The 26,528-nt window shown below is 39.2% G+C and overlaps 1 protein-coding gene across 18 annotated transcripts in view; it reads right to left on the reverse strand.

The window, feature by feature from the left end:
• Positions 1-26,528, reverse strand: part of afdna (afadin, adherens junction formation factor a) — a 103,859-nt gene that overhangs the window by 57,769 nt on the left and 19,562 nt on the right. For 13 of the 18 annotated variants that reach the window (XM_088325542.1, XM_088325541.1, XM_088325548.1 and 10 more), the window contains exons 2-12: positions 13,469-13,664; positions 13,287-13,399; positions 11,784-11,941; positions 11,550-11,710; positions 9,840-9,997; positions 8,512-8,596; positions 7,199-7,339; positions 5,719-5,763; positions 4,245-4,339; positions 3,919-4,169; positions 388-457 (exon numbers count right to left, since the gene is read on the reverse strand). In XM_088325542.1, coding sequence (XP_088181668.1) covers positions 388-457; positions 3,919-4,169; positions 4,245-4,339; positions 5,719-5,763; positions 7,199-7,339; positions 8,512-8,596; positions 9,840-9,997; positions 11,550-11,710; positions 11,784-11,941; positions 13,287-13,399; positions 13,469-13,664 — 1,473 coding nt within the window. The remainder of the gene's footprint in view (positions 1-387; positions 458-3,918; positions 4,170-4,244; positions 4,340-5,718; positions 5,764-7,198; positions 7,340-8,511; positions 8,597-9,839; positions 9,998-11,549; positions 11,711-11,783; positions 11,942-13,286; positions 13,400-13,468; positions 13,665-26,528) is intronic. The other 5 variants (XM_088325539.1, XM_088325552.1, XM_088325551.1 and 2 more) reach the window with 3 other exon arrangements.

The following is a 26,528-nucleotide window of genomic DNA, read 5'->3' on the forward strand; positions in this document are numbered from 1 at the left end:
AAAAGCGCTATATAAATGCAGATAATTTCATTTCATTTAGGTGTAGCATGAACCTTTTCGCTTGGGTGCGACCCATAAGGGGCAATGAAACTTCATAGAACAATGCCATACAAACTAATGCCATGTACTGTTAATCACAAGGGAAGAAGAAATGCAATGGCAAAGAAAAGCCAGCAGAAAGCAGTGTATGTGTCATTTTTAACCAAACTTGTTGAGAAACATGGCAACAATTTCGAGCATTTACTTCACCAAAATGTAGGAACTTTTCAATCCTTTAAAACACAACATTAAAATTCAAGCATTTTCAAGGATTTCAAGCACCCATGCCAAACTTCTGTTATGTGACCTTGCTTTCCCCCTCAGAATCCAAGTGTTTTGTTTTTTTACCTTGCTTGTAGGCATTGCAGCCCCACTGTGGATGTCTCCCTGGAGGTCAAAGGTGGTTTCGGGAACGCTGCTGTAACAAATGCATACAAAAGCAGCATGTCAGAAATGAGGCCACCTCATTAGGGCCCAGTGAAGCTCATGCCAAATTTGAAACCAAATTAAGTAAAACACGTTGGTACACACAAAATCACAGAGGAAACCCTTTATTTTGGGTTAAAAACATTAAAAATGATGATAGTTCTATTTTTTTAAACTTTGGGGCTTGTTTCATTAGGTGGCATTCTTAAACGTTTTAGAAATGTATAACAACAGAAGGATTTGTAATTTCTCCCAAAAAAGTATTACATATAAATTTACATGACTATAAAATTTAATTCTTACACAGCAAAAAGCGATGTTGCACTCATTTGCAAATGATTTTGTCTATCTTTTAATCATTCCCATTTTACGATATATAGTACCTTTCTTAAGCTTATTTTTCTATTAAAACCAGAAATACTTTAAATAGCACGATTGTCTGCAAGTGCAATTTATGATCGGAAAATATTGTTTTATTTAGTAAAAAAGGTTCTAGAATGATAAAAATATTCGCCTTCTTAGCAGAAAATTTTTCAGACTACAAAGTTTGTTTCTAATATTATTTAAGGATATTGCGCAATTAATAAAGAAACTCCTTAAATGAACAAGCTGTATTTGCTAAGGAAGCAATTTTATCTAGGGGGTCTTAATATATGTTCTAAGAAATAAATTCCCCTTTAAGTCAAGTCAAGTCAAGTCATTTTTATTTGTATAGCCCTTAATCACAATTAGTCTCTAAGGGCTTCACAAGTTATTACATATAAGAAGTTTAGGTTACTCGTATGCTATAGAGTAGAAGTGAGTTTTAAGCCTAGATTTAAACATTTCCACCGAGGTTGCAGATCGGATCTCAGGGGGAAGAGCATTCCACAACACCGATGCCCGGATGGAGAACGCTCTCGAACAAACAGCCTTCTGATGTATTTATTTTTTTGTATTCATTGTATTTAATATATTTGTGATTAAATTCAATTTAAAATATATTTTGTTGAATTGTAAGTATTAAAAATCTTTAAATATATCTTACATACCCCTATGAAAAACCAAGTACTCCCTGGAGGCCACAGATTATAAAACATGCATATTACAAAATATAGGAGACAGTATATATTTTTATTGTATTAAATGAATCTATTCACAAACACATTACAGATGAAACGCAACATGAAAATGTAGATGTCTGCAAATATACTGTATTCATTCATAATGCAAATGAGAAAAATTGGATAGACCTATATCTTTTTTTTTCAGGTCCCGCCGAGGTATCGGATTTGAGATTTTAACAGCAGACAAAAAAAAGTCAAACCAATCTATTTTTTCTCTCCTATCCCAGCCCCTCTACCTAATATGTTTATCTCAGTGTGGTCAGTGATTGAAAGTTTACCCAGCCATGTAGGGTGAGACGAATATAACTGATTGACAGGGAGCGTGCGGCTCCCAACTCAACTTTCTGGGGAAACAAAATCTCCGTGTGGTAATAATTTGCACAAACCATGCTCGCCACAACAGCACGTGACTGACAGTGAGAAGCGGCAGATAAAGCGCCTGACAAATCTCTTCCATGCGTTTCTTAGCAAGGAAGGCAGAGCCACTTGGAACGCCGCCTGGCACAAACCACAATTCTGTGGTCAGCAAGCTACGTGAAAAGATGTCAGTGCAGAGCTCAGAGCTTGAGGAAATGCACTCATCGTAGAAAACATAAAATAACATGCAAGCAATGTTTGAAATATAAAATAAGAGGCAAAGAAATTAATGCATGTGTGGACTAAAGGACTAAATAGTATTTAAAATGACAAAATCAATCACTCAGCTTGCCCAAATAATACAGAGAACTGAAGGTCCTTGGTAACATGACAAAAGTCATCCCAACTAACAGTGGATACATACATTCTCTATCAACAGCACCTTGTATCCATTTTCCTAATAAATGTTTCCACTCACAATCTCGGGGCGGCAGTGGCTCAGGAGGTAGAGTGCTCGTCTTGGGTTCAAGAGATCGCAGTTCGAATCCCTGCTCCTCCGTGTCACATGTTGAAGTGTCCTTGGGTAAGACACTGAACCCCTAATGCCCCCAATAAGCAGGTTAGCGCCTTACATGGCTGCACGGCCGCTATTGGGAAATGTGAAGCACACTGTAAAGCGCTTTGGGAAGTCTTGACTTGAAAAGCGCTATATAAATGCAGATTTCATTTTTCATTTCATCTCCTTAGGTAATGTAAAGAAAACAAGACAAAGAAAGGAAAGCAACTTTACCACAAGTAGCGACAACTTCTCTCAATCATCCAATGCTCCCATTAAATAGAAATCCAAAGACTTGCTGCTTCTCAAACTCGAGCTCTTGTTCGTATCGTGTGGGAACAGAAAAAGAGGACAGCGAAGAGGAGTGGGAGGAGGGAAAGGAGGCCCCACCCTGCACCACGCTGATGAGATTAGAGGGCCTAGGCAAACTCTTACTCTTGGTCTCCTCTCATTTACTCAGATCCATCGCTTCCTTCATCTCAAACCTCATCGCAGTCGTTTCCCCTCACAGATGGTGAGCATCTCCCATTATCACTCTTGCTAAAGCCAGAACCACACTGGACAGGATTGCAATGCAAACCAGATTCAGAAGCAGAAGCAAAAAACTGGAGTAAGAATGGAGCAGCACTTAAAAGTAAATATCGTTATTATTCTTAAAGTAGCTGGACGAAATTTGGAGCTTTGTTAGTAGCTGCAGCCCTCTCCCAGCTTTCGTCATCATTGCAGCATCTGTCTGCACTTGCAAATACGTACATTTCTTAGATTTTTTTTTTTACCTTTCTTGGGGCTTTGGGTTGGTGTTTGGACTGTCCTAGAAGCAGGCCTCTTCTTACTTTTACCATTTTCACGCTACAGATGCTATGATTTTGTCCGGACAGCGAAGTTGGCGGTGTTGCTGAAATATGTCTTATAAAATATGGTAATATATTTTGCCATTATCGCTTTCGGGTCAAAAAGGTTCCCAAACCCTGCCATATTGTCAGGGATCAGTATGGAGATTTTCATTTTCAGCTGAAATAGCCAGGGTCCAGGAATAAAGCAGGGCGGGTTCAAAAACAGCGGAAATCCGCGGATCCGCGGAAAATTCTGATCCCTGTATTGTGTAGTGCAGCCAAAAACGAGTGTTACAAAGCATTGGGAACTATGGGGACTCAAAGTGACCAAACAACCCTTTTCTTCGTATTGTGTTTTACAAGCGAAAAAAGAAAAAAAGAGCCCAAATAATGACCTAACAGTTTATATGGAGGATGTCAGTTGACACATGCACACACATAGTTCTGTTAAGACTTGTCACATAACATTATAATAAATAAATAAATAAAATGATTTTGGCATTAACCGAATGAACTATTTTTAGTGTTGGTAGACAGTCACATTACATATGACCAAAAAGCTCTCGACTCCATTAAGTCTTATGTGTTTCGTTTTCCTTACCCGGACTTGTGCCTGCCACGCATGACGGCAGACGGATCCCTCTTGGCACCCTGGTCATAAAGCGGGTCAACAAATTTGAAGACATGCGCTGAGCCGAAGCGAAGCGTAGCACCCGAACGCAGCGCGGCAGTCTCGGTGATGCGTTGGCCGTCCACAAATGTTTCTGCGTCTGGGCCGTTTGGCGTGACCGTCACCAGACCCTCGCTGTTTGTCAAGTTGCAGTGGTGAGGCAACACGCCTGGACCCAAAAGCTGATGACAGATGGACAACTATTACACCCAGACCGAAACATTAAGAGATTGGGTGGGGAGTTACTTTTGATGTACCTGGATGGATCCGTCATCGGTGCAATCGGAGCCCACCTCGGTTACACTGTGCTGGAGGCGATACAGTTTGGGTTTATCCCGTGAGTCTGACCCATCTGCAATACAAGGGGCCCATTAAATTGCGTGCAGAACTTTAAGAATATTGGACATCAACAAATAGATATTAAAGTAAAAAACAATCCAGTTTCATGGGTTTCCTGACAAAATTAGAGAGGGCCCGCACAGATACCAGGTACCGGTATCAATGCTTATACATGACTTTTTTGCGGGCTTGCATTTCTTGTATTGATGCCCATGCAACATCCATAGCAGTCTAGTCATAGGGTTAGCGAAAAGGGAACTATATGAGTTGATGAAACTTGTATTTCAAACATGACAAATCGTAAACAAAACAACAAATTGAAAAAAAAACACAATGTTATCGTACGTGTTCTTAAGGGAATAGGAAGAAGCATAATTAAACCCTACCCCTTCGACTTCATCACAGTTAGCTCTTCTGTGTATTTACATACAACAAACACCTCTCGAATATAATTTGTTCCAAAGTTTAACTCCAATACAGACAAACACATACTTTTCCTGGTAGTTCTCACCAGTTGGATTTAAAGGAACTCCATCCCCTAAAGTTATAGCTTCCTTCTTTTCGTGAGGACAATTTGTGTATGTTCTCTGGCAGTATGTCTTTGTACTTATGGTATCAGTAAGTGGTGTGATATTGATGACAAGTCAAGATTTGAGTTCAGTATAGGTCTGAAAAAGTGTATCAAACATTGTTAGAAAAAACATAATGGCTCGCTTTTAATATGATTAAAATGCTCAATACCAGCTTTTTTTTATTGACTGGTACCAAAATTAATAAAAATGGCACACACAGAAACAGTTACTGGTGGTACATAAAATTACCTTCCCTGGGAAAAAAAGAAGGGTTATTTTGGAATACCTTTAAACCCCAATAGTTTTATAATGGTGCATTTAAGGACAATTCAGCATTGTTTTAATTTCAGGTTAATGATTGTTAAATTGCCTCTAGAAAGCAATGATGGCATCAGCGCCAACATAAGATCCCTTAAAATAATATGCACCTGTAACTTTAAAACAATCATTAAATTTTAAAGTGTTAGCTGGGGGGGTTGGTTAGTCGAATGATAGATTAGTAGAAGCGAAAGAAAAAACATAAGTTGAGCAAGAAGAGAGGAAGAGTTGACATCTGTGCAAAGAAGAAGAAAAAAAAAAGATTTTCTGATACCCAATCATTTGCTCAAAGAGCCGCATCTAAAAATACAGTGGAAAAAAAGATGACGCTACAAGTGCAACGTGTAAAATAAAAAATGTATTTTTCTCCAAAAGTACCCTTTTAATGTCTTTGAATCAGCCATTGTAATTTGCGTGACTTACATCCAGTAATTTTGTTACATTGGAGCATTTAAGTGACAAAATTTCTCAATAAACAGAGGGTGTGAGATGCACTTTTTACCTTCATGATGCCGATAGGCGTAGTAGGCATAGTGATTCCCTCGCCCTATTGCAGGCAGGCGCAGGAAGTCGCAGACATGCACAAGGACACACACACACACACAAACAAACAGTGGCACAGTGCCACACACCATGCCAGGAGAAAGCAGGAAAGAAGAGAAATACATCGCACAGGGTGAAAATGCATCGTAACCTGGTTAGGCAATCAAACAAGAAGCATTTTAGCCCCAGATAGAGGGGTTAATTGTGTTAGTGTGATAGAGAAATCGCCAGGAAGGAAAGGGTAAAAAGAAGGGGAAACAGTTTTGGGAGTATCAGCTTCTTGAAAGGTAACATTAGGCAAAGTCAGATAAAGTTGGTTACTTTGTGTTTGCTGGCGAGGATTGGACTGCACCTCACGAGTTCCAACATTATTGTCAACATTTGTCCTTTCATAAGATTGGCGCGAGTTTGGATTTGAAAAAGTGTGAAAAGTGGGTGATGGTATCAAACCCTCTTTTTTTGTCACAATTCTCTACCATAATAAAAAAGAGACCTGAAACTTCAAAAGTAGAGAATAAGCCAAAATACAGTAGTGATTTATTGACAAACTGCAAAACTCGAATTGACTGACAGCAACTGTGCCAAACATCTGTAGCTTTTTTTTTCATTTCTGTTCATCATATACTTTGCAAACTGCATCATTCTTTTTCATAATTGTGACAGTTTCTACTACATACCACAACAATGTTAATAACATTCAAAACAAACATGTTCAACAATGTGTTGGCATATGTCCACTAAATAAAGAACATGTCAAGCCAAGATTCACTGCTTAATCTTTATCTTCTCAAAAGAGGTGCTGATCCCAATTCAAAGCCAAACAAAGCTGCCATCTTATCGGGATCTGTTAGAATGTAAGTGCAATTTTTTCTCCTTTGTACATTGTGACGAGAGAATGCCGCACTATACCACAACATCTGCTTAGTGTTTAAAACTTTTTTTTAAGAAATTCAGACACTGTCTCCTTTGAATATGTGGAATTAAGTCACCCTTAACCACTACCATTTTTTGTGGGGAAACAAGCAGCTGGATCCAAGTTCTAAAGAAACCTGTATTACCCAACCCGATAAAAAGATCGTTTCCATCACTATTTCACTTCAGGATTTCCTTCATTTATATGTTAACTAAGTGAGGATTTTCTAGGCCAGTAAATTTAACTTTTGGCTCACAGTCCTTCTAAAATTACAGAGTAGCTCTTGGCATCAAGTACGCCGGATAACATCCTCACACTAGAGAAAGTTGAACTTCACTTAAATGAATTTCACGTGCGATTAAACATCCAAGTGACATCTGGCGTCCTCAACATGTGATTTGCTTCAAGTATTCACCTCTGTTTGACCGGCTGCGCCTTCCTTTACGTTTTGAAATGTGCAACACTGACACCAGCTGGTTACCGCATGCTACCGATGGGAATCAAGTGTGCTTGTGTGTGTGCGCACCCGGGCTCAGCTCCACCAGGTAAGGCAGTTTTTCTGGCGGCAAGGCACCATCCTTCCCGAGTAGGGTCTTGTCATCCGCTTTCCTCATCTTTCTCATCTGGTAGTCAGGCGGTCTCTTCTTCAACTGGAATACCAGCACGCCTACACAAAAAAAAATGTTATAAAGGAGGCACGTGATAAAAAATTTACTTTTCACTTCTTTGATGGGAGAGTTTTTCAAAAATATCTCGCTTCACCGACTGAAATTCCCAAACATTTTTTCTATTCCTTCAAGACATGGCATTTAAGTTTTGAAATTAAGCAGGGGAATAAGTTATGTGGAATCTTATTCAATAGAAAAAATATAATGTATTCTTTGTCTTGTTTACTAATGATAAGCAGAACACGAGTTATTCTTCTCAGAAAGAATAGTTTTGACCCAGAAATATCTGAAGTAAAAAGCTCATCTGTAAAACAAAGAGTGACCTTGATCTCGCCTTACATTTTACTTTGTGACATCTAACAATAAAATAATATAACAAAAACTTTACAATTGCTGTAATGAGCTATATATGAAGGAGTGAACTCGACCCCACGAGTTTGGCATATTTTAAAGGACAGTGTGAAAAAAACACAATTTAAAAAAAACAATATTAATTTCACTAATAAGCAATCCAATACATGATAATACAAAGTTTTTAATTTATAAATAATGTAATTATTTTACATATAACGACCCTCACCAGTTGGCCGCCATTTTCTGCTACAAGTACAAAAAAAGGAAAAGAAAAGCCTTGCAGAAGGTTACAGCAAAAATATTGGAAAAATTGTGCGTTTTGGCGTCTACGAGTCCCCACCGTTTGTATCCTTCCTTGTGCTTTGTAGTACTTGTTTTCCGTTGCATGACAATTCAGCGACATCTAGTGGTCAAATCATAAGCACTGCCCCTTTAATGCTAAATTAACTTCATTCAAACAGAACTAAGCATTACAAACATTTAAGGCAATTCAAATATATGCCTGCTTATTAATGAATAGTTATATTACTATAACAATTGTTAACACTAGTTATAATACTGTTTGCAAATCCTAGTTATATTTCATTATTTTACATAAATTGCATGAAGTCATGCAGTTAAAGAATGTAATTTACTAGCATATATTCTTTATCATCTGCAAAAAAAAAATGACTGTCTCAATATTATACGGCGTTATATTGCCTCCTCGTGGCCAAATTGCACAGCTGGAATGGATTTTTTTGTCTTTAAGCACAGCTGTTGCAATGTTGGCAAAACAGCACAAGAGAGCAGCACCAACATGCAAATGCGACTTTACCTCTGTCAGCGGGCCAATCCCTAAAGATCTGCAGCGGACATTCGCTGTCATCCAGAATCACCTCCTTGACAGACTTGTCATCTTGCTGCAGAACGACAAAACAAATGAGTTTTTGGTGTTTTACAAACATTAACGCATATTTCCGTTATAGGACAACGATGAGTTGTAGACTTTTGATAAAATATATTGTGCCATTTCATGGCTATGACTTTGTGTTTTTTTTCTGCACATGCACGCATGTCCCTCTCCGAGCCAAGCATGCTGCCGAGCTCACTAACCTAATGGAGTTTTGCTGTGCCGCTATCTCATCAGCAAATTACTACTCTAAGCAGTGTGTGTGTGCTACATGTGCGTGAGTGTGATGCTGTTTTTTGAGGCTGTGGGGAAGATAGCCAACGCTCAGCATCTGCTCTTTGCTATTGCTGCATGAGAGTCATTAAATTGGTTTCCTCCCACAGGTTTAAATGTGTGTTCAATAGCATAGAGTGCATGTGAGAGTATGTGCTGGGCGTGTGTGCCTGCGCATGTGTGACCTTGGCTGAACTGCAGCCTGTGACAAAATGTAAAGTTTCAAGACAGCTTTTAAAACATGATCTCACATTCTATGGCAGGCAGAGGTGATTTGATTTTTGAGGGCTGGTGCTATCAAATATTTTACATTATCGTGGCAAGAAAACAAATGCATATTTGAATTATTGGAAAATATTTTGTTACAAAAGGTCAGCAACTTCCCTTTCTAATCTCTTGTATCTGACTGAATATAGGAAGCTTGAAATATGTTGAAATGAGATATATGTGTTTTGTTTGATTTCATTTAAATCCTTTGTTTGACCGTTCCAATATTAGATGAATGTAGAGGTTCAAAAATTAACTAACAACAATAGAAGTCATTTGAAGTATTTTTCTAATTGATGCACCATTTTAACGAAATTCCTTGTATAAATGTAAAATTTTCAATTGAGATAAAAGAAAAAACGTTTTTTCCCAGGATTAAAGTAAGCGTCACAACTGTAGTTTACAGTTGCTATAGTATACTGCTAATAGACTTATTTATTGCTATTAGCATTAAATATCCCTTTTATCTGAAAAGGTAGGAAAAAAAAAGTATGTACAAAAAAGTTTTAATAATACAGGATTTTTGATGTTTATTAAGCACCGCTGCGACCCACCGGGAATAAGCGGTACAGATAATTGATGGGTGGATGAATGTTTAACTGTATAAGTGTGAAGGTTGAAATGATGCTTTTAAAAGTCTTTTGTAAATAATCTGGTTATCACACTCACATGTAAACCATGATATTAAAAAAAAAAAACTATTCTATCGTTACCCGAGCAATGCAGTATTCTCGGGGGTTCTCCTTCTCCAGGCCGTACTTCTCCAACGCTTCCACGACGGCAAAGTCTGCCGTGTCCCGGGTGGAGAGCAGGATGGTTTTGTAGGGGATGTTGGGTTTCAGACTGTCGGCGTATATCCGTAACGTTCCCCCTGAGAGAAACCAAGCCATTAAACAAAAACATTTAAAATGATATCTCATCACATTTACCTTTGGCAGTTTTGTTGAATTTTGCCTTGAAATATAAGGTGTGGCTCCCTCAATTTATTTTTAATATTTTTGCTTGTATGGCTGTTTGGGTCCAAAAGATTCACGACCCGTTTTAAAGTACGTTAAAAGCATTTCAGAATCAAAGTTTTGTAGGTATTTAATGAAGCGTGCAATTCCTAATGAAAAAAAGGCTATGTTTCTTATCTTGGAGTGGTTCTCAACTGGTGTAACGTTAGGACCTGGTCCAAGGCCTAAACGGAAGTAATTCATGAGAAAAAATCCAAATTTGTTTTGAAAATGTGTGACATTTTTAATCATCTATTCTTCCTCATGCCATGAGGCCCACATTTAACCACACCCCCTGTATTGCATATTACCGTATTTTTATTGCAGTGTGTATTTTATGTAGCACTATTTAAATACTCTATACAACACGCTACAGTGGGTATTAGCACGTCACATTGGGTATTTTTATATTGTATTCCATTTGCTTTATTATTGTATTGTTCTCAGCACAGGGATGCTGCTGGAAATGTGAATTTTCCTGCGGGGATGAATAAAGTATCTATCTAGCTATCTATCTATCTTAGAGTGATCACATAAGGTTTGGCAGGGAAATGTATTGTAACAATTTGTTCGATGGAGGCACTTGAGGTTACACTAAAATAAATAAATAATCTTGTTCCACTGGTAGTCATTTAAATTGTAACAATTTTCATGACCGTTTTAGAACTTTTTTATTTTTTAAGATTTTGAAGAATAACAACCCACGGGGTCATTTTTGATCTCACATTTGCATCCAAGGTTTAATATCAGTCACATGATTTAACCCGCATGCGAGCTGTCAAACTGTTGAGAAGCACAGAGGTGTCTCTAGTCACTTGTCTTTTTGGAGTGTCCACATGGCCACATTTGGAAATACCTAGACATATCCTTAGAAAAATGTGCAAAATACAATGTCTAGTTTTCCGATTGGGACCAAGTAAGACTTCATATTTGTCCCAGCTGTTTTCCATCTAAGATGGCCATGCTACACTCATCTTGCATGTGATTAAAACAAAATAAAAAAATCAGGCGAGAATAAAAGACTACTAATTCTGTGTGTTCCAACTAAGACTGCTCATATTAGTATAACTTGCAGTGATTATTTCAGGTGGGGACAAAATTTTACCTTACCTTTCAAAAGAGACCAAAACGGTCCATATTCACCAAATGGTTTAACAACAGCAATCAATTTACTTTGGGTAAATCATGTATAGAGATTTAAGGTGAATTTTACGAAATTATTAAGAGGTGAAATTTAAATAACAGCATCCTCCACTGTTGAGCTTTGTTAGTGCGGTCTATAAATCCTTGAAAAAAAACGCAATGTTATGCGATTACACTATTGCACTACGTCAAGTCGAATGTCGATTAGATTCCGGTTAATCGTGCCCTCCTATGTGTAAAGGAACTAAAGATTTTGTCAAGAAAAAAAGTCCTAGTCTGACGTACCTGAGTCGGGCCGGCCGTCACTGCTTATAAACTCCTGCATGCGCTTTTCTAGCTTTTGCTGCCGCCGCCTTTTCATTACCACCTCTGGATTAGAGATTGTCCTAGTGAAGCTAGTCTCAGGCATGTCTTTGTAGACCTCTGCGGCCAGGCGACTGTTCTCCCTAGGGTCGACAAAAATACATTAGATGACAAAGCAACGTCTGGTGGAAACTTCCGTGAGGCTATTGCTTTTACCCATCGTCCCGGTGGGGCATCTGCTCGTCGACATCGGTTATTCGAGAAAACTCTTTCTCCCGCTTCTTCTCCTTTTTCTTTTCTTTCTTGGACAACGTCCTTTTAAAGTTCTGGATCACACCGTCCTTCTCCTTTTCTGGTCCATTGCTCTGACTCTTCTTCACGGAAAAAGCAAAAAAGTGAAGTTGGATTTGGTTTACCAGGTTTGGAAATACTTACATTCGTTTTTGAGTTTTGGTGAATTTAAGATTCTTTAGTAAAACGGCATACAGTGGAAAGATGGCAAGTTGCCGTGTTAAAGAATATGCTAAATTGGAGCACAGCAAACACTGTAGATTGCCAGTGTTGTGCACATACAGATCCAAGTGTTGAACCACTGCCCACTCTCAAAAAAGTTGTAAAAATAATATGCTTTGTCTGTCAGTGGGAGATGTAGAAATAATCGCATCATACGAATATCGTAAATCTAAAATTGCGTCATGTCACAATATCAAAAAGTATGGCATCTGTTAAAACGGCACGTTTGTATTTGAGTTGTGGAGTCCTAGTAGTAGTTCCCTCGCTTGACTAGTTTATAGGTGCAATTTAATTTGACTTTGCATCATATCATTTTAAAAAAACAACTTTAAACCTAACATTCCAAAGCAAACTACAGAGAACATTGAACAATTGTGGTCATTTGTTATGTTAGAAAATACAATCTTACTTTTTTCAACAAGCATTTTTTTAACAATAAAATGATTGTGTTTGAGGGAGTATTGTGAGGTATTTTAGATACTGACAAGATAATAATCTTTTAAAGGCAAATGATAATCATCATATCTTGATGTTTGGATAGCACTTAATCAACATTTGTTCACCCATCTTTTTTTTTTTTAATTGGAATTCAATATTATATCCTTTTCTTTAATAATTTTGTATGCACGTCATCACCCGGCAAAAAGAAATTCAATATTACCAGTTATTTTTGCTCACTGAGGACAAAAAGCTAACATTTTTTTAATATCAAAAACAAACAAAATGGCCCGGAAGATCGAAGATTGGATTTGGCTGCTTGGAGTGGTTGGTGTTCGGGAGCTGCAGTTTTCAATTTGGGCGCCAGAGGCCATTAGAGACCCAAAAGCAGGCCACATGAAAGCAGAGGTTTATCGATTTTTTTTGAATTTATTGGGGGTGCCTTGACACGAAACCTAGCCAACGACACTCACGGAGGCCCTAAGTATAACTTTTCACGAAAATCAGTTTAGCCGTTTCGGAGCCTATAAGTCACATACAAACACATCTGGATTTATAAAGTGGTTTAGATTAGATTTATGGGCGTCCTGTATTGCAAATGGTGAAAAAAATAGCAGGTTGCCCTTCATAAACCCTTTGTATATTTGGTTACTACAGTACAGAGGGCTGAAAAAGAAGGAAGAAAACAAGCTAAAACAGGCAGCAAAGGGAGGCGGCTCTGTTTTTCTGGATGAAGTTTTTTTTTTCTGTTGAGGTATATCAACAGACCTTAGGCAGGATGTCGTTCTCATTCTTGAGGACAAATCGTCCTTCTCTGTCGTCTTTATTCCAGTTGAGCTGAACAACCAGCGGCTTTTCGTCAAGGTCCAGCTGTCGCTCTTCTAACACATACAGGCACATCATTTTTCGCCTTTAAAAAGTCCGTCAGATGAAGGTTATTTGGTACTCACCGCCACTGACATGGACCTCGTAGAGGGAATATCTTGGCGACGACAGCATCCTCATGTCGGGACGGAACTTCTCAGCCAGCGTCTCGATGACGTCCTGAGTGGTAGCTGTGCTGGACACCCGGATGCATTTAGTGGCAAAGTTACCAGCTACACGGTCTTGGAAGTAAAAGCGCATCACGCCGTGGAACTCCAAGTCCTGCAAGTGAAATACACATAAGCGTGCATGAGTGTAGGTGATATTGGTTGAATAAGCATGTTTTGGGGACGGATTTGTTACCAACAAAAACTATGGAAACGGTCAGAAACTTGGCAATAATAGTCTTTAAAAAAGTTACAACTTGGCATGTCGTATTTATCTTCATTACCCTTAATCAAAAAAAGTCTCAAAGGGCTGCACAGACCACCATTGCAACATTCCCTGATCGGAAACCTACACGAGGGCAAGGAAAAATTAAAAAAACCCAGAATAAGGAAGCACAGGAGTCACCAACAATGTGCACCAATTTGGGTAGTTGCGGACCAATTCCAAATGCAGCTCACCAGTGATGGGTTATTGTGATTGGAAACTTTCAAGCATAAACAATAGAAAACCTAAAAAGTCTTTTTTTTTGTTTGTTTTCCGGTGTTTTCTAACTGATTAAAAAAAACCTTTGCATAATCAGTGTCTTAGGAAACGATACAGTTTTAATCATATCTCTGAATAAATGTTTTTAAGCAAGATGGGTTTTTTTTGTATTTGCCTATTTTAACCCCACTCCCAATTACAAAAACAGTAAAAATAATAACGGAGTATAAACAGGTTATTTTATACATGCAAATCAAATTGGTAGCCCTTTGCAATTATCAGTAACAAATAAGCAGTAGCAGAACATGTACAACTTCATAAGTTGGGTTCTGTCCTAGTGACTGGCATGCATCAGTAAATAAGATTGCATTTGGTTAAGTATTATTTTTTCATATACAGTTTCCCCTCAACATAAGAGATTAATTAGTTCCCGGATCAAACATTTAGATATTCCCATATAGCAAAATAATTTTCTTCTTATGAAATGACTGAAAAACAGTTCATCTGTTCCCAGCATGCAAAATCATCCAAGTTAACCCTAAATAGCTTTAAAACACATCTTACAAACTATAGAAAACGGATCATACTTCTTCACTAGATCACTCACAAAAACACCACACTCATGTTAGTCTATTTCCTGCTTCACTTCAACTGATATCATTTTTTTCTTAGAAAACACCTTTCCATTTCCTTTTCCAGGACTTGGGGCTAGGGTTACAAAAAAGCCCCCCAAAAAGATGCAAGTTGATAAATAAAAGCACAACAAAAGAGCGTATGATCAGGTCTTTAATGGCAGGAAACACCCATGCTAATTGGGACGAGCTGGTGCTGAGGGTGGCGAATTTCTTGTAAATGACGTTTGTATGTAGAGGGACCACTGTATTTAAATTCTTGGGGGATAGGGAGGAACTGTGAAGTAGACTTAAGTAGAAGGAGCACAACATATCCATGTCTAGCTTCAACATAAATGGAATGACCATCAAGAACATATTTACACTTTCACAAAGGCCACACCTTATTTTCCTTTTCCCGCCTCTTGCAACATGTGACTCAATGAGTAGAGTGAAAATACTGAGCGCCGTTTTGATAGCAAGGGCGGGGTCGGGAATGTGAGCGTGAGCAAGTGTGTTGCGATTTACTGTTGGAATGTGGGTCACACTGAGGGTTGCCGCTCTCCAGCTTGCGTAACCAGCAACGACTGTTGCCGCGGCAATGTTGGCCCGCTCGGACACGCTAACGCTAAAGGGTAACGCTGTGTCTGATAGACAAGTTTTAGCCAAGCTCAAGTGCAAAAAGTTGCGCTTGCCCGATTCAGAAAAGGAGGGAGGAAGGAAGGGGGGACATAAGGGCCATGCCTGCAAGTTGCAGGTGAAAGTTCATGATGCCACTCCTGTGGCCAGGGTCCAATTCTGTGATTATTCTCATGCCAAAGTCCACTTTTTCATCTCGGGAGCCAGTCATTTTAAAGGACTCTCAACTATTTGGTCCAGTAGAAATTCATGTTTGCGTCCAACAACCAATCAGGGCCTACCAATTATTTCCAATTATCATCTAATGACTATAAAAGAAAGCCACAACTTGCTGCTAAGTGCTTGCCAAGCTCTTACAATGACTGAAAAAGACAACTATTTTACTTTTTCTCCTCAGTAAACATTAGTAATCAGTGTAGATTCATGCATTTTTTCTTCAGCCATGCGGGCTTTACATATTGCTTAACTAGGATAGGCAGACATTCTAACTAACTTAAGAATCAGCCTTTATTTACAAATTTGTTGCAAGCTAAACTTAACATCTCAATTGAAACACGCACAGATCAACTTTCACGGACCAAAAGCCTTTCAGGAACCCTGGCTAAAACCCAAAATTCATGTGTTTGTAAGACTTCATCACAAAATGAAAATGTCTTGGACTGGGTTAGCCTAGCAGCATGGCGGCTGAGTGGATAGCACTTTAGAGGTCTCTGGTTCAAATCCAGCTACAGTAATGTGCCTGTTTCCACGCAGGCACTGGTTGCTTCCGGGCACTCCGGTTTCCTCCCACATTTCAAAAACATGCCTGTCAGGTTGATTGGCCGGTCCAAATTGTCCATAGGAGCGAATTGCCTGCCTTTGTGTGCGCTGCGACTGTCTTGAAACCAGTTCAGAGTGTCCCCTGCCCATTGACATAAGATGGCTGGCATGGTGAGGATTAGCGGAGCATAAAATGGTTATTAAATGTCTCCATATTTAAATACTCACACTGATATTTTTAGCGTTGCAGGAAATGAACATCAGCTTCAAAAATCTGTTATTGGCCCCTTGACTACTAATTGATATCAGTATCAGCCCTGGAAAAACAAACCATCTACTTATCACATTGGAAATTTATTTTATTTTTCTCTAAATGCATCTACTTGCTTGTTTCTTGTAATTGGTAAAGCATGTTCAAAGAGAGTAGACTAGTTTTGTTTTTGATACATTTTTAGTCACATTCATGCCAGTTTAAATGTGGTTTATATCAACCTAAGATAGAGAGCAACTTTAAGAATCATTTAAGACTAATTCTGTTATAACCGACACTGGAGCTCAAAATTAGTAAACAATTTGTAAAAATATGAATAATTGTGAAATAACACCATCTTCACTGTTCCGCAGTCAAAAGACATTTATTGTGTGTATATCATGGTACTGCAACACTTAATGTCACAAAATGACTGAAAGCATTTCACCCACAAAAATATTTTTCAGAAAACACACTGATCAAAATTAGAGAACAACAATGATTTTGACATAGAAAAAAAATCTGAAGGTAGCAACAGCCCGCAATTAGTAAGAAGGATACAGGCCTCTGCTGTGAATGAATGACTTCAGCACATCTGCGACCACAGAATAGCACTAGTCTCTCACATTGCTCTGGTGCGATTTGGGTCCATTCTTCTTCCAACCTCCTCCACAGTCCGGTGATTGTAGAGGGTTTCTTGACCATAACTATTTCTAAGGATTTTCCAGAAGTTGTCTATTGGGTTGAGATCAGGACTTTGGGCAAACCAATGGAATTAATCCAATGTTTTCACCTTCATGCTGTGTGACATGGAGCATTGTCTGCATGAAGACTGCAGGCTAATTGGGCGATGAACGCAAGTAAGGAACCTGCTGCCGGAGGCTTTCAGTCATTTCTTTATAACGCCCACCATCTTACTAAGTCAGTAAAACTGGCAATTAGAATGCCAGTTAAATTGGGGTCGACTCGGAATCAAAGAAATTAGCACCATTAAGTGGGAGGCACCTGAAACTGTTCTCTAATTTTGATCAATGCATTTTGGGTAAAATACAGGTTATTTGTTGAAATGCCTTATCCATTTTGTGAACTAAACTACTACTTGCCTGCTTGATTTTGTGAAAAAGTGTTGTTGTAGCATGGTATAGACCAGGGGTCGGCAACCTATCACACGTGCCAGCAGTGGCACGCGAGGGGTTAACCAGTGGCATACGAGCGCATGGCAAAATAATAATGGTTATATTTTAAAAATGCGCATTTTTACCTGGAATTTAGACATTTTCAGTTGCGTGTCATGGTTGCCGGGCGCCCTAATGGCCGCGCCTGTGTGTGTCACGGTTGCCATGGTGCCCAATTGGCCCCGCCCATGTAGCGGCAGCTGCTGCGCGTTGAGAGATTGGCTTTCTGTCTATATTAAGCCCGGCGCTCTCTTGCTTGCTTTGCCAGCCCGTCAAACGGATTTTTTCCCCACAAGACGTGGGTTCTGACTCAGTCCTGTTTTCCTGTCGATATCTCCAGTCCGGTATTGTTTCCGTTTATTTTTGTCCTGTTTAATTTCTGGTTCCAGTTTTATTTGTTTTTTTTTTTGTCCTGTTAGTTTCTCCAGTTTTTGTTCCCGTCTAGTTTCTCCTGTTTATTTTCGGTATCCTGATTCGTTATCTATCTTGTCTGTCCCGTCCTGTCTCGACCCCATCTGTCCGGTATCAATTCAGGCAATTGGAATCGATCTCGTCGGTCTCTGGCTTCCTGTCTTTCAACGCCAGACCGGCTGCCTAACGTGCATGACTCCCCATTTCCCGTAAAATAAAGACTTGTGTGAGAACGTCACGCAATTGGGTCCTGATCCTGTTCTGGTTCTTCACAGCGCGCCGTGTTATTTAGAGGCTTTACTTTAGTATCCCTCCTCCTCTGCTTCGTGTGTAAGCGTGTGTTTGCGCAGCGCCTCGCAGAGGAGAGATCTGTGTTTTTACCCAGCCAACGAAACACACGCGCGCGATAAATGAACAAATCATGACGGCTCTTCGAGCGAAAACATCTCGTTATTTCCAGCCAGCGTGGACAGGCGAATGAGGCTTTGTGCAAAAAATTACAGTGCTATTTTGTGCATTATGCCTCGAGAGAATTGTACCTCGCACAGCAAGTGTTAAACGTCATTAAGAGACAAAACATGGACCTGAATTCAAGCATGAGTCTGACAAGGCGGAGACATTAAAACGCGCAGTATCCAGGTACGGCAAACAAACACAGACCCTGAAAACCATTGTCACTGCTAAAAACACCACCAGTGAAGCAAACTATCACATTGCTCACTGCATAGCAAAGCACAGAAAACCATTTACTGATGGCGAATATTTTAAAGAAGCGTGTGTGTGTGTGTGTGTGTGTGTGTGTGCGCGCGCACGTGCCTCCTGCTTTGCTGCTCTTATTTCAAGTTTTTATTTTTTCTTCAAGATTGATAATTGATGAATGGTATGGTAGCTGTCAATAGCACCTGTTTTTTGATTGTAGTTCATTGTTAATGAAGAATGGTTGATTCTGGTTAATTCTAGTGACAAAAGGTTAAAGCCATGGATGGCTACAGGCCTTTCCACTTGTTATTCACATTCATTTTTTTAATTGATTGATGAACATGAATAGTGGCAGATAAATTGGTCAGTTATACCAGTGTTTTTCAACCAGTGTGCCGGGGCACACTAGTGTGCAGTGAAACCTTGTCTAGTGTGCCGCTGGAATTTGCCCAATTTTATCTTTCAAAAAAATCAGGCCATTATTCAGTATTTTTGCAGTCTTCAGACGAGGAACTGTAATAGTCATCCATATCAGTAGGTGGCAGTAGATTTTTATACATTTTATGTACTAATTATCTGCTCTTGCGGTAGCACAGTTTAATAACTCTTGTTTAACAAAGCGGTTTAAGATTGCACTGTAAAAAATAAAAACATGAAGCACATCATTCTATTTTAGGTATTATTTTATTCTTTATATATACTAATTATCTGCTTATGAGGTAGTACAGTGAAATATTTGACATAACTTCATTTTCAAACATTTGACGGATGGTGTGCCTTGGAACTTTTTATAAATAAAAGTATACCTTGGTTCAAAAAGGGTTGAAAAACACTCAGTTATACGATTAAAATGTCTATCCATGTTGTATATTTGTTGGACTGGTGTAAAATGACAGCTCTGTTGATATTAAAAAAATGTTGAGCGAGTCATTGATCTTGGTGTGGCACACTGATTTACAAGGAAATTTGAAAGTGGCACTCCACATCGAAAAGGTTGCTGACCCCTGGTATAGACAAAACAAAATGCCCTTAATCTGAACAGTGAAAATCACATTCTTAAAAATTAAAAATAAAAATTCAAAACTTTGTAAATTGTTCTTTAATTTTGATTGCCAGTGTATATTTAATTTTGATGATGTCTGTGTAGTAGAGGTTAAGCCCTTACGCCCGAGCCCAAACCTAAACCCAGCCCAAAAGGAAATTTGCAACAGGCTGGGCCGAAAATGTCAATCATTCCTCCAGGTTTGCATCCAGCTGGGCTTCTCTCATTGATTTTTTTATTTTTTAATAATCCCAGTCGACAGGCTGCGTTGCACAAAAGCGGGACGGAATCCAGTGCGTACATCCTAAACTACTAGGTGCGGGTGGATGATAAAAATTCAGCGAGAGAGAAGCCCTCTTCACAAAAAAATTCCTCACAAATAAAATGTGAAATACGGGTCTGCTTTCCTCAAGTTAATTTGTCGCATTCGGGCTGGTTTGGGCCCGAATACCTGTGGGCCAAGTCGGGCTGGGTTTTTTAGGCCAAATCTTACCTCTATTGTTTATTTTCTGTTGATGCCCTTGCAACATCCATTGCAACCTGGTCATCCGGGAGGGGGGATTACCTCATGTGCAGCCCTTTTTCAAGGTTTCTATTTTTTGAGTTTTTCTTTGCCTGCATGTCAGTTTCAGATCAAAATATGGTGTAATTGTGGCCTTTTGAGACTTTTTTTGTGAGTCAGAGCTATAAAAAAACATTCTTTGTGCTGTGTCAAGTTTTAAAAAAATGTGTTTTTATTTTGGAAACATTTTTAATTGTGGCGATATGTCAAAAAAAGATGACAGTCTTGCAATATTAAAATCACGTTGCTAACAAACGAGCGTGTATACTGCAATATTTTTTTCTATTTCTGGACCGCTTTTTTTCAACTTATCTCAATTGACATCGGGTAGTGGACACCCACGACTGATTTTGGGGCAATCACAGGGCACATATACTGTAGATATACCAATCAACTACCAGAAATGCAGATTAAATCTCAGAATCTGAACGAAACTAGGAAATTCCCACAGCTATAGTTTCATTCATTCATTTCATTTCATTTTCATTTCATTTCAATCTCTCAACCGTCTAGTGTTGGCAGCTAAATCCAAATATGTTGCATTTATGTTTTCCCTTAGACCTCCTTTAATAATCCACAAGAAACAGATTTTCATTTCGCTTGGCGGCCTGTGGGTGGCTGTCAGAGAATAAGAGACAGGATATGCTTGTGTCGGACACAAACAGCTCTATTACTGATCTTAACTGCAAAGTAAAAAATAGTGGATGGGATTATTTATGTCATGACAAGTTCTGAATGTTGGCCAACGGAGCAGAAAGGACAATCAAAAAGAGAAAGTTTATCATGACAATCCTACAAAATACACACATGGGTTACAAATTAAAATGGTCATTCATAAAATATTTCTAGGGATTATTAAGAAATGTTGAAGGAGCTCTTTAGATACTGCTGTCAAATTAGACATATGACAAGGACAAATGGATGTTGCCTATTGAAGCTTTTGATTTAAAGGAGCTGGATGGAATATGGAAATTTTAACCCATGGGAGCCATCTCCTGGCTTGTGTCATGATTGTGGCCTCTGTCAAGCTCTTTATGTTGCGTGTGCAAGTAATGGGGTTTGAAATGGCATTTGGACTGTACTTGAAACAGGCCTTTTCTCACTTTCACCAGTGTCATGCTTCACTAAAAATTGTAATCATACCAAAACCAGGGGGGCGAGCATGAAGACCCCCTCCAACTCTGCCTCCTTCTAACCTAATATGTTCTGCAAGAAAATGGCAGATAGGGGCAGTGGGAAAATATTATAAGGGCATTGTAATAACACATACTCAAGGAAAAAAAAATTACTTTCAACTTTTTGAGAAACCCTCAAACGACACACCCCACCTTTAAAAAAGGAAAGAACAAAAGATAATAGACCCGTGTCAAACCTACCTTTCCTTTCTAAAGTACTTGAAAAAGTAGTGGCACAGCACTACCGTTATCTCGGATCATTATTTAGTTACATTTGAGTTGCTAGCTAAATGTAGTGCTAAAAAAGCTGAAGGATTTAGCAGACGCAATATAAGCACTGGCACAGTTTCTGAGCTCTTTGAACTTCTTCCAAGAGCAGTTGCGTCCTTTCCTTCATACAGAGGCTCTATTGACTCACTCATGAATGAGTTTAATGCTACCAGGCTAGTGTCCTGGATTCAATAGCACCCATACGGGTCAAATCACGACCTAAAAGACGCACGCCTTGGTTTACTGATGAAACTAGAACCCTTAAAAAAGAATGCAGGAAATTGGAAAGAAAATGGCGTGCTACCAAGCTTGAGGTTTTCCATCAAACCTGGTGTGATAGCTTGTTAAAGTATAAAGCGGCCCTTGCCTCTGCAAAATCGGCCTATCTTTCGAAGGTGATGGCGTCACAAAAGAACAATCCCATAGTCCTTTTTGACACTGTAGCATCGCTTACAAGGCAACAGACTATCCCAGATAGTTCGACCCACTCAGCTCATGACTTAATGGTCTTCTTTACTAAGAAGATTCAATGTATACAGGAAGAAATTGTTAAAGACATTATTAATACAACACATATTAAAGGGCTGAAATCTACAGATGCACGACAGGGTGGCCGTCCAGGGAATTTGTCCAGTTTGAGTGAACTGTCACTTGATGATCTTAAACAGGTGGTAAATGCGGCCAAACCGACAACTTGCCAGTTTGACCCGCTCCCAGGTTCACTTATTAAAGGTCTTTTTAGCGTCCTTGGACCTTCAGTTCTAAATATTATAAACATATCACTCTCCTCAGGTGTAGTTCCAGCGGCTTTTAAATCCGCCGTTATTAAACCCACACTGAAGCGACCCAACCTTGATCCAGAAAGCTTATGTAATTATAGACCCGTGTCAAACAAGTCAAGTCAAGTCATTTTTATTTGTATAGCCCTAAATCACGAAGAGTCTCAAAGGGCTTCACAGATTATTACACTATATTACACAGACTATTTTTCAGCCGACGAGAAGAGTAGGTTATTCATATGCTATGGAGTAGAAGTGAGTTTTAAGCTTAGATTTAAACATTTCCACTGAGGTTGCAGATCGGATCTCAGGGGGAAGAGCATTCCACAGCACCGGTGCCCGGATGGAGAACGCTCTCGAACCAGCAGAACACTTCTTTGCTCTTGGGATCACCAGAAGACCGGCACTCTCAGATCGTAGGCTTCGGACCGGGACGTAGGGGCAAATCAGATCTGAAAGATAAGAGGGAGCAAGTCCATGTATGATTTTGTATAATACTAAGAGAACCTTGAAATCACATCTAAGGCTAACTGGGAGCCAATATCGGTGTTATGTGATCGTACTTTTTTGTCCTAGTTAAAAGCCTCGCTGAGGCATTTTGTACCTCATTTCACCATATTTAACACAGTGCGTCCTATCTGAGAGGTAGGATCTGAACCATAAGAGGACGTTTCCTGAGAGACCAATCCATTTTTCCAACCGTTCTAGTAAGAAATTGTGGTGCACTGTGTCAAAAGCAGCACTAAGATCCAGCAGCAGGAAAAGTGATGAAGCGCCAGAATCCATTGCCAGTAGGAGATCATTTGTTACCTTGATCAGAGCTGTCTCAGTAGAGTGGTTAGCCCTGAATCCTGACTGCATGGATTCAAAAAGGTTATTCTCGGATATGAAATCATTCAGCTGCTGTGCCACTACTTTTTCAAGTACTTTAGAAAGGAAAGGTAGGTTTGACACATGTCTATAATTACTTAAGATTTCTGGATCAAGGTTGGGTCGTTTCAGTGTGGGTTTGATAACGGCGGACTTAAAAGCTGCTGGAACTACACCTGAGGAGAGTGATATGTTTATGATATTTAGAACTGAAGGTCCAAGGACGCTAAAAAGACTTTTAATAAGTGAACCTGGCAGCGGGTCGAACTGGCAAGTTGTCGGTTTGGCCGCATTCACCACATGTTTGAGATCATAAAGTGACAGTTCACTAAAACTGGACAATTTCCCTGGACAGCCACTCTGTCGTGCTTCTGTAGATTTCAGCCCTTTAATATGTGTGGTATTAATAATGTCTTTAGCAATTTCTTCCTGTATGCATTGAATCTTCTTAGTAAAGAAGACCATTAAGTCATGAGCAGAGTGTGTCGAACTATCTGCGATAGTCTTGCCTTGTAAGCGATGCTACAGTGTCAAAAAGGACTTTGGGATTGTTCTTTTAAGACACAATCACCTTCGAAAGGTAGGCAGATTTTGCAGAGGCAAGGGCCGCTTTATACTTTAACAAGCTGTCACACCAGGTTTGATGGAAAACCTCAAGCTTGGTAGCGCACCATTTTCTTTCCAATTTCCTGCATTCTTGTTTAAGGGTTCTAGTTTCATCAGTAAACCAAGGCGTGCGTCTTTTAGGACGTGATTTTAGCTTTATGAGCGCTATTGAATCCAGGACACTAGTCAGGGTGGTATTGAACTCATTCATGAGTGAGTCAATCGAGCCATTGTATGAAGGAAAGGACGCAACTGCTCCAGGAAGGAGTTCAAAGAGCTCAGAAACTGTGCCAGTGCTTATATTGCGTCCGCTAAATCCTTCAGCTTTTTTAACACTACATTTGGCTAGCACCTCAAATGTAACTAAATAATGATCCGAGATAACGGTAGTACACGGTAACACCATAATGTTTGTGGTTAAAACTCCTCGAGTCAGAACCAAGTCTAGCGTGTTTCCATCTTTATGGGTTGGCAGATCAACCACTTGATTAAAACCAAAAGCATCAATTAGAGACCTAAACGCAATAGTAAGTGAACTGAGTGGGGAGTTCATATGAATGTTAAAGTCCCCCATAATTATAATTTTGTCTGCATAGGTTACTAGTTCAGACAAAAGTTCAGCAAATTCGTCTAAGAAAGTTGTGTATGGCCCAGGTGCGCGATAGATAGTTATTACATAAATTGATAATAGAGAGGACCGCATCACAAGAGCCTCAAATGCCTTGTAATTATTAGAGGTTCGAGGATTAAATTTGAGCGATTTTTCAGAAATGAGCGCGACACCGCCACCCTTTTTCAACGTGCGTGCTAGATGGCTACTTGCGTAGTCAGGGGGTGAAGCATAATTTAGCACTAAATACTCATCCGGGCGTAACCAAGTTTCACAAAGACCCATACAGTTAAGTTTATAATCACGAATAATGTTATCAACAAGTAAAGCTTTAGGAGCAAGCGATTTAATATTTAAAAGACCAAATTTTAGCTTTGCTGAATCATTTGACTTAGCTGAAGTCTTTGTAGTCTTTGTAGAGATCGTCAAAAGATGCCGCCGTTGGGGCCGTTCGTGAGCGTTGAGTGTAAAGCGTCGGTTGTCCGGCGAGGAATGAATGGTGGAATTAGTCACATCCTCGCGTCCTTCTTGCTCCTTAGACTTCGCACGCTTCACACATCTACCCGCACGGCAACCACGCTTCTGTTTTCTGTCTTTACGGCGCCGTTGTCGTCGTTTATCAGGAGGAATAGTTGTCCACAAGGATGCCGGATCTCTTTGAAGTTCGCTCGGTATATCATAGGCGGTGTAAAAAGTGCCCGAAAAGTCGAAATTTAGACGCCCACCCAACCGAATAAGTTCGTCCCTACTGTAAGTATTTTTGGCCACACATGTGTCCAAAAATGAAAGCAAAAAAGACAAGAGAACAGCAATAAATAGATTAGCTGGAGTGCAACTAGCCGCAGCAGCATCCATGCGCGCAGCCATGTTGCATCCAACATAGGTTCGACACTACTTCGCCGCTTTTCTCTTTTGGCGGGTGGGTCTGGTTCTAATTAACTGTGAAAACCGAGAGTTCTCAAAAGTGAATTTGGTAATTTGCTATAAACATAATGAAGATTCGTAGTATTTTGTACCACTGGAGTAGGTATTGTATTTTAAGTAATGATGAGGCTTAACTATTAATAAAAAAAATTGCATTTACGTTTTTTTAATGAAAACAGCATGAGGATTTTGGCAAAGAATAATTTTCAGTGTAGCATTTTTGTTGAAGAAAAGAGATCTTTCTTGTTTTAGAAAGAACAACGGAATAAGTTTAAAAGTAAGAAGCCGACATTAGCTTCTATTTGGAAGACGACAATGTTAGATTTCAGTGTATATAAAAGGAAAACATCGTTTTTATAATAATTTATACACAATCAATAGAATTGTGTCGAGCGCAACTTGTGTCAAAAGGCGTCTGTCCAGGAGAAGCTAAAAAAAGAACTGCTGCAGGAAGGTTAAGTACTAACAAGGTATGTTATACATGTCTATCGACCAGTAACAAAACAGTATAAAATTTCAAATTACAGGACATATTTCTTCAAAAAGAAGATTGTGCCGTGTCCTTTGTATTCTTTCTTGTGCTTCTTCAACAATCATTTTCAGTTGCACTACACAATTAAGCGTGAGTAAATATTACACACTGTCCCTTTAAAGACTAACTTGTGGGACAGAATTGACAATGCTCACTTTAGATGTAAATTAAAACAACATAAGTACTTCGGGCAAAGGATAACGCTCAACGTAGCTTTTGTTGAGGAAAGGAATGATACTTTTTTTGTACATGTAATGGGAATAAGAATCTGTGTCCAAGTAGAAGAAGCTTTTGGTTCGGAAGACAATACTAGTTTTAAATTGAGATGAAACAAAGGCAAAGTGTTGTTTTATACACGCTTAGAAATGTTTATAGCAAAACCTTTATGTAGAACGTCATCTGTCCAGGAAAAACAAAAAATGAACTGCTACAGGAAGGTCAGGCACTAAAAAGGTATGTGATACATGTTTACATCCAGGGACAAACTGTTTTAAAACAGTATAAAATTTCACACTACACCACATATTTCTGCATGGTTTATGATCCCCTGCGGACGAATATATAAAACTCTTTTTATGCTT

This window comes from Urocampus carinirostris, chromosome 20 (assembly GCF_059441175.1).
Source record: "Urocampus carinirostris isolate Australia breed hairy pipefish chromosome 20, RoL_Ucar_1.0, whole genome shotgun sequence".
NCBI lineage: Eukaryota > Metazoa > Chordata > Actinopteri > Syngnathiformes > Syngnathidae > Urocampus > Urocampus carinirostris.